The 8,288-nt window shown below is 37.7% G+C and overlaps 1 protein-coding gene across 1 annotated transcript; it reads left to right on the top strand.

The window, feature by feature from the left end:
* Positions 1-705: 705 nt before the first annotated feature.
* LOC146601518 (uncharacterized) lies at positions 706-7,642 on the top strand. Its single transcript, XM_085303917.1, has 5 exons — positions 706-859; positions 1,552-3,489; positions 4,485-4,610; positions 6,292-6,417; positions 7,592-7,642. The coding sequence occupies exons 1-5, from the start codon at positions 712-714 to the stop codon at positions 7,627-7,629; spliced, it is 2,376 nt and encodes a 791-aa protein (XP_085160043.1). The 5' UTR covers positions 706-711; the 3' UTR covers positions 7,630-7,642.
* The last annotated feature ends 646 nt before the right edge of the window (positions 7,643-8,288 follow it).

The following is an 8,288-nucleotide window of genomic DNA, read 5'->3' as shown; positions in this document are numbered from 1 at the left end:
TAATGTGAACTTAAGCCTAGGGATTTTGCTTTTCTTCAACTCTGAAGTTCTTCAAACTCAGTTGCCTGTGACTGAGTTTGAGCATTGGAATTGTGGTGCAGCTGAAAATTTTGGCTTATTATGTTGGGTATTTCTGTTTTTAAAGTATCTTCTAATTTAAGAATACTGAAGCAGTGGAGTTCTTGTTGTGAGCTCACAACGCGATATATGTTGGCATCTACAAATACTTTTTTATGAAGCACTAAACTTTTGATTGTATGAAGCATTCAACTGCTCTATCTAGTTTTTTAGAGGCTTATTGATTAAGACTGATCAAATGTTAGCTTTTAATTGGCTGGCATACTACTTGTATGGCTGTGTGCCTGTAAGGCTATGTTGAAGTTATTAGTTCTATGACTGTTTTATGGCTTTAAAATGAGGATCTGGAGAAGCCTGAAGGAAGTTGTATTGAAGTACTGAGAAAGCTCATTTGGTAAAGGAGAATTAAAATCTTTGACTTGATAGCAGTATCAGTTTTCTACTTCTTATTTAGAGGACAGTCTCTTCCTCTTCCCCCCCCCCCAAGTTTTGGTCTCATAGAGCTAGAAGTGAACATAGAAAGAGAAACTGGAATTCTGTTGAATTCTGACAGGGCGTGAAACTGTAGAGTTGTGCAGAATATGTTGAAGTGGTTAATCCTTATCATTTATCTTTTCCAGTGTTAAAAAAAAGATGAACACTGCTTCAGCTTCAGAAAGTGGATCATATTCCACAAACCACACAAGACCCTTTTTTTATGCCCAGCCAACAGCACAACAGCCTTTTCCAAATCCATGGTACCTCAGTCATGCATATAATCCATACTGTGTACCTGCGCCAGGTAAGGTAAATGAAAGCTAACTGGAGTAGTTATGATTAGTAAATTAGTACTAGAAAGGAGGAGATTAGTGTGTGTGTGTGTGTGTGTTTAGACTCTTGAGAGTCTAGAGTGGAATTAATGTAATCTTTTGGTCTTCAAAGATCTAATTTTTGAAAKGTTAACTATGTAGCTATGTACCATTGAAAGGTATCTGTTTCTGCAGAACTGAAGCTAAGCAAAACATTTAGTAACTTACAGGGCTCATATGCCTAAGAATGAATGTGTGTGTGAATGAACTTCATAAATATACACACACAGATGATATGTAAATATAAATAAAGCTCACAAGAAACACTATTGTTAAGTCTTTACATATAAGTAAAGAATGTACATAAGCTAATAGCTACCCCTAACTGGAGCTGTCTTTTTAAAGGCAGTACTATGGCTTTGTGGGTAAAATAGCAGAAAACATGGAAAGCTGATCAGTGCATGCTCCAGGGACAAAAATCAAACTGTGATTACAAAGTGTAGCTGCCTGGATAAGCCACTCCATAACAAGGAACTTCTCTGGGGTTTCTGTACAAGACTTGCTTTCAAGTGTTGAAGTATACTACTTTAAGGGCCAGGTATTGCTTATGTATGCAAGCAATTGTTAATTAGAACAATTTCCTTCAAGAAGATAATTTGTCTTTTTCTTTAACCCTATTGTCTAGGCTTCCGAAGTGGAAATCCGTATTTTCCATTTTATTCTGTTGCACTCCATGAGTACCCTGGATTTTTTGTTCCACAGCATCCAATGCATGCAAGAATTAACAGAAGGCCTTATTTTAATGCTCCCCCACCTTCCCCTATGTTTTATCATGCAACACGATTTAGACACTATAGTAGCCCTGGGAAAAAAACAGAGACAAAGGAAACACAGACTGATCCTAGACAGCCTGAAAACAAGCCGAAAAAGCATCAAGATCCCCATATAGAAACGAAAGGTTGTGATGCAGGAAATATGGCCTGTGTTTCTTCTGGTATAGGTACAGAGGCTGAAAGTACTTCAGAGAAACAAGATTCATCTGGATCTTCCATTGTGGTAGACAGAGAGTTTCATAATAAGAGCCCTTCCAGCTCGACGCAGTATAGAAACCTTCCTTCTGGAAGCTATGCCTTTGAGAAGGAAGAAGTGAGAATAGAATATGGAAATGGCTCTCCAGCAATTCAGTTGTGGAAGTCCTTTAAAGAAACTATTCCTTTGTATGATGTGGCAAGTGGTAAACCAGTCCCAGAGAATATAGTGCAGCGTGACTTATTTTCTGTTAGTTCGTGTGAAGGAATGATATACAGCCCTCATGAAGGGGAGAAATTGGTGCCAGGRTCTTACATAGATGAGCGAAAAGCTGTTCTGCCTTCAAAACAGAATGTTGAAGCTATGCAAGAAAAAGAGGTCCAAAATAACGAAGTGAAGCTGGATGCAGAAAAGCCGGTGATTTCAAGTCAAAGGGCAAAATCCCCTCCAGATGAAGCAATGGCAGTGCAAATAGAGTTGGCCAGATCTGTTAGCATTGATCAACCAAGACAGGATGTGCTAGTAGCCAAGAAGTCTTCTAGCTCTAAAAGAACTACAGGCTCAAAAACTTCTCAAGAAGAGACCAGCCTTATTCAACAAGCAGGACTACTTCCATCTAGTATGGAGGTAATGAGTGACTTGAGTTTACAGCAGAAAAAGCTGAATCTAAGCCACAGTGCAACCAATGAAAGCCAGACTGATAAAAGTATTTGGTGTGATGAGTCAGTTGAGAAGTATGTTCCTTCTAACAGCTGGCTGGCTTGTTTGGACAATATGGACACAAACTACAACTATGATGTGTGTTTGCCACAACAGAAACGTCAAAGTGTACTCAGTCTTTCTTCTGAGGAGATGTCCTCTAGAGAGGAAGGTTCCTCACTTGATAATGCCCCAGTGTCTTATTTTGTCCCTGACTATGTGCTTCAGAAAAGCACGTATACTTTCCAGAAAAGTACGGAGGGCTTGGAGAAAGAGAAAATTAGAAGTGGTGGGTCCCTTAATGAAGATGAAGTGGTAGGAAGGGAACAGATCAACAGTTTTGATAGCCAGGATGTCAAAAAGTCTTCAACCATGAAGATTAAAGAGGCTTCCAGTAAAGGTAGAAAGCTGGCAGCCCTTCCTAGGTCTTCTACTCGGAAGAAAATCTATTATCTCAAGAAAAAAGCTGCTAAGAGTTTACCGGAAGCTGAGGACTCGGAATTCTCTATGAGGGGAGAAGAAGAGGATGAAGATGGAGAAGATGAAGAAGAGGAAGAGGAGGATGATGTGGATGAAATTGAGTATTTCTTTCAAGAAGCTACTCCATATGGAATCTTAATGCCTAATAAAGGAGGATTCTACCGACAAGTTGGCCAGAAGGTGCTTTGGAAACCACCTAGAAATGCTATACCAGCTCAACTGATTAGCTGGCCTGCTCAGGAGAAAATAAAAACTAGGAGTGGGCTTGGTGAAAGTATTGGTCTAGTTTACAAGCCAAAGGAGAAGGATCAGGATGAAATTGTATACAGTGACTATGGGTATTATGGAAGAAAGAGGCCTACAGCAAGAAAAGAGGGATTTGAACAGAAGAGAACACTAGAGAAGATCTTGGGAGGTAAGCTAATTACTGGGGAAAAGGTGCTGGTTAAGAGTTAGAAAACACAAGGAGCTCCTAATTGTAACTCCAAATTGTAATTATCAAAGAATGTAGTAGCTTCAAGTGTGGCTTAGAGCCAAAAGTACTTAATTTTTCTGAGGTAGAAGGAGTTTGCTCCAGTTTGCCTGTTGCATGAAGGTTCTGCATTTTTAAAACGAGCAGAGAGCTAAAGCACAGATTTTTAACATCAAACTCTCTTTTGAGCCAGATAGAAGTATATTAATCTTGCTGACTTCTGTTGCAGTTTATTTATTTGACAAGCATAAGGTCACTTGGACTATACTTGTTTACCATAGTTTACTGATACCTTGGACAGTGATCACTTAAATCTGTACAAACATTGATTGTCCTATTCCACACCCCTATTAGGTGGGTCAAGTAGGGCTCATTTCCCTGTAACCTGATGGCCATACCTTGTATAGCTTATTTGCTGTAGCCAGAGTGTCAAACTTTTTTTTTTATTATTATTATTTTAGTCTTGGTACTGCTGCTCCACTGTTAGTTAGCCAAAGCTTTTGTTACATTTTCATTAACAAAATCAGTGTGAAGTTGTAATAAATGGAGTGTTCTTGTCCAGCCCAAATTTAATACAAGGGGGACAATTTATTTGAAACTGTGTCTGTCTGAAGTGAGAATAAGCAGAAATACAGTCAAGGCTCATAACTGGTTACTAAGGCACTTGTGGCTGCTGTTCTCATRCTGTCTTGTATTGTGAAAGGGCTGATCTAATTCCAATAACATGATTGGTGTTTTAAAACTTTTATTTTCTTTAACTCTGAAGACTTCGTACAAATCTGCTGGTAACTTTTGTGAAGTGGGATTTGTATGTTCTTGGTTTTTAACAGACCTAAATTAGATTCAGTGACTGTGTTTAGCCATGTATTGTGGATCAAATAGTATGCTAACATTAGCAAAACAAGATACTGACCTGAAATCAATTCCTTCTTAATTAGGAAGGCTGTTAAGGGAAAACATGGTGATACCAGCTGAAGAGTTCTGGATTAGAAGTGGTGCTAAACCCAAACTTACTGGCAGAATACATAGCAGTCTCTCACCTCCAGCCAAGAGCAAAGAACAAGGTATGACTACTTCCCTCAGTGTGCGCTTTTTTTTATATATATTCAAAAATATGGTGCAAAATACCACAGGTTACAATCTAATAAGATCTGAAGGTAATAACTAATTCTTATTGCACTAGTATTGATGAAATGGCCTGTCAGTCCAGTACTTCTCAGGATGTTTCACATCCTTCTTGAACTCAAATATGTAAATAAGGATGTATTGCAGCTGTTGCCTTTAAAGATACCATGGGAAATCTGGATGTGGCTAAGCCCTTAACTGTTCAAAGCTTCTATTGCATAAACTGCAGTATTAAAAGAGGCATTAACTGGATAAAGAATTAAGTTATGCACAGTGGGACTGCTAAACCCTGATGAGTAGAGCATATAGCAAGTAATCTGTGATCGCTAAATAGGCTAATGTTCGGAGAAACTAGTGTGGACTAACAGTTGCCCTGCTATTACTAAAGGAAGTCTGAAAGCAAATCACTTTGTTCTGAGATTAGTATTGTCTTGATGTCTCAAACTGACAGATCCAAATTTGTTCATGTGTGTCACATGCTTTCAAGTATTACATGACCAGTCTATCAAGTAACTGAGTATGAAGTTATCTTCAGAATAGATTAGTAACTTATTTTTCTTCCCTTGTTGACTTTAATTTGGTGATATTATACATCAGGTTCCCTGCATCAACTACCCAGCAGAATATTCCTTGGTGTTGATTTCTTTGCATTGCTTTCTTGCTTGAGCAAGTAAGAGTTTGAGGTTTGTCTCTGGCATATGAGAGTTTATGTCCTTCTGTATTAGTAAGCTGATGTAGACTTCATCAAAATGCTTTTAAGATGGGCTGCCCTATCAAAGTTAAACTCTTTACTTCAGCAGAATTTTCAGTAGTTCCTTACAGCAATTCATAAAAATAAAATGCTTGTAAAAATTATCTTTAACTTTCAGCATGTCCCTTGCATACTTTCAAGTCATAGATGGTAGAGCAGACTTGAGGGTGTCTGGGCTATGGTTTACTCCCTCCCTTCCCCTTCTCCAGCCTAGTTAGTCTGAATAAGCTATTATTAAGTGGGATTTTTTTTCCAAATGGTGTGTCTGTATCAGTGACTCTCACTTCCTGAGATTCAGAAGCACTAAATAAAAACTACCTTCATAAAACCTGGCTTATCTTAAGACTGTGATTTCTTCAAAGTTAACTTAAATTTAAATGCCCTGCAAGTAAGGGGTTTTGGCTAAACAAAATATGTTGCTTTAGCAATGATATTACATGCTAAATTTGACTTCTAGAACTAGACACTTGCAGTGTATGACTTGGCACTTCAGTTCTATTAAGATAAGTGAATTGGGTCACTTGACTTGGACAGCAGTCAATTAGTCCTGAACACTTGAATGGTGAACTAGAGTAGAATTGGCCAACCCTCACTGGGCTCCATTTCTGCCACATCAATATTTATGGAAATTATATCCTAAAACACAATGTAGCCGGAGTCATGGTTACAAAGTGATTAAATATTGCAGACATAAAATTCTTGCTTGGCAGATGTAATGGTGTCAGATTTAGCTGCTGCTAAAATGGATACAGAGTAGTATATGAAGAAGAGGAAAGGGGAAACTTTCTTATGAGCAAATAGGGGAAAATCAAGCTTAAATTTGCTTTACTGATTTAGCCAGATACAGCTGGTGTTATTTCTCTATTTAGGTTGCCTCCCTTTGGTTAAGCCAAAGAGGAAAAGAATGGGCAAGCCCCCTTCCAAACGCAGAGACACAAGATGTGTGGTGGAAGAAACGGAAGTGTGGGAGATGCCTAAAAGTAATGTACGCAAAGGTTGGTACACTGCTACAAGCTGCCAAAATGGCTCTTAAACATTCTGTTGTCATAACAAGGAATATTGTGATTTATGAGGATATTGGATAATCTGTGAAATGCTGTTGCATATGCAAACAAGGTAAGGGGAGGAAAAATTAGGTAAACTTTGAACACTAACTCACTGCTATAAATATTGTTGTAGCATGGAACTTTTTTTTTTGGAAAAAGTAAACAAACCACTCTTTTGGTCTCACTGCTTTCCAGATTGTTTTGCTACTAAAATGATGGGTTCTGGGTTATTTCTGCGGTGTATGCCTTCCTCTAAACTACAGGACCATCTTGGCCAAAGTATTACAATATGATGTATTGCAAATGCATATAGATAGTTCTAAAGAACTTAAACTTTATAGAGTAGGACCTTGTTGCTATGTTATAGAAAGCTGAAGAACATTGGGGGGGGTAAATCACGTTGATTTATAGCCATTCTATAATCTTTCACAGATGCATTAAAAGCTTATTTATTAATGAACCCACTCAGTCAAAAAGGATCAGTATGCACAAGAAGCTACGTAAAGATCAGACATCCTTCTAGGAAAGAATGACTGAGCATACTAAAACTAACTAGAATATTCAGTGAGGAAATAACACAAGGAAAAGATACTCATTTTCTCTCTGTCAACACAGTATTAACCAGAGGAGTCCTCATATTTCTAGAGTCTGAAACAACTTAAAATGATTGCAGTATCCTGTTAGTTTAAATTGCTGTCAGTCATAAAGTCTGATTAAATGTCAGTGTTATATCTTTAATTGCTCATTGCCTTTAGTAAAAAAAAAAAAAATAAATAAAAATAACTGGGATAGTTTGTAATTATGCAATTTTTTGCTATATTTTCCCCAGAAGTAGTCAATGGGTCTTGGATACCTCCATAAACTTCAATGTAGTTACAGAGCACACTGAAAATATGCTTGTTTGATGTGGAACTCCTATTGTTTTGTAATACTGGTCCAGCATCCTTCCTTCAGACTTCATCTTTGCTGGGAAGTTGAGTACATGGTTCTAATCTCAGCCACCGGTGTCCTGCAATAAGAAAAGCCAGTTAATGATATCTAGTCTTTCTTTGGAAGCAAACTGACATATGTTTGGAGGTAGAGTGCATAACTCAAGATTGATTTTTATTTATTTTCTTTTAAGGGCGTGGAACAAGAAGGTCACTCTATAAGAGAAGATAACTGCAAATCTTGGGGCAGGAGGGGAAATGCAATTGTATCTGAAGTTCTGTAAATCAATAAGTTAATTACTCCTTTGTATATTTTGTAAGTTGCTGTGCATTCCTACAGGGTAAGAAATAACACTGTGAAGACTGAGGACACTATTAAAAATGGCATCAAGTATTTAACAGTAAATTAAGTCACCTTTTGTAAATAGCATACCCACTATTTAAATAAATTTAATAGAATTGCATTCAGACTTGTATTCAGTCTCTATATGGAAGCAGAAAAGCTTCTGATAGGGGTGTATGTGCATCAATGCTATTACTGCATACCAGCTTGCTGCTGCTGTTAACCTGTGTGGGATTATAATGCCTGTCAGTTCATCTCATCTCATAGTCAGTTTGTCTATATGGTGTAGATTTAAGTGCAAGAGTCTCTTCCATCAATGGGATTTTTGTAAAATTTTCTGTAGAAGTATAAAGGAAAACACTCAAAGCTGTGTCAAGTAAAGTTCTGACTTAAAATTTCAAGGCAGTTCCTCAGCTCTTAACTTATCCTTAAATGCATGACTGAGGACTACAAAAAATAGCACTGAATAGATGTGGTGCTTCTCCTCCCTGTTTCTATGAAAAAGAATAGCTAAATCATGTAGACCCATAACTGGAGGGATGGACTTG

This window comes from Rhea americana, unplaced genomic scaffold, assembly GCF_003343005.1.
Source record: "Rhea americana isolate MKP2758 unplaced genomic scaffold, rheAme1 scaffold_100, whole genome shotgun sequence".
Lineage (NCBI taxonomy): Eukaryota > Metazoa > Chordata > Aves > Rheiformes > Rheidae > Rhea > Rhea americana.
Note: the sequence above shows the minus strand (reverse complement) of the source record. Positions and strands in the feature narration are given on the sequence as shown.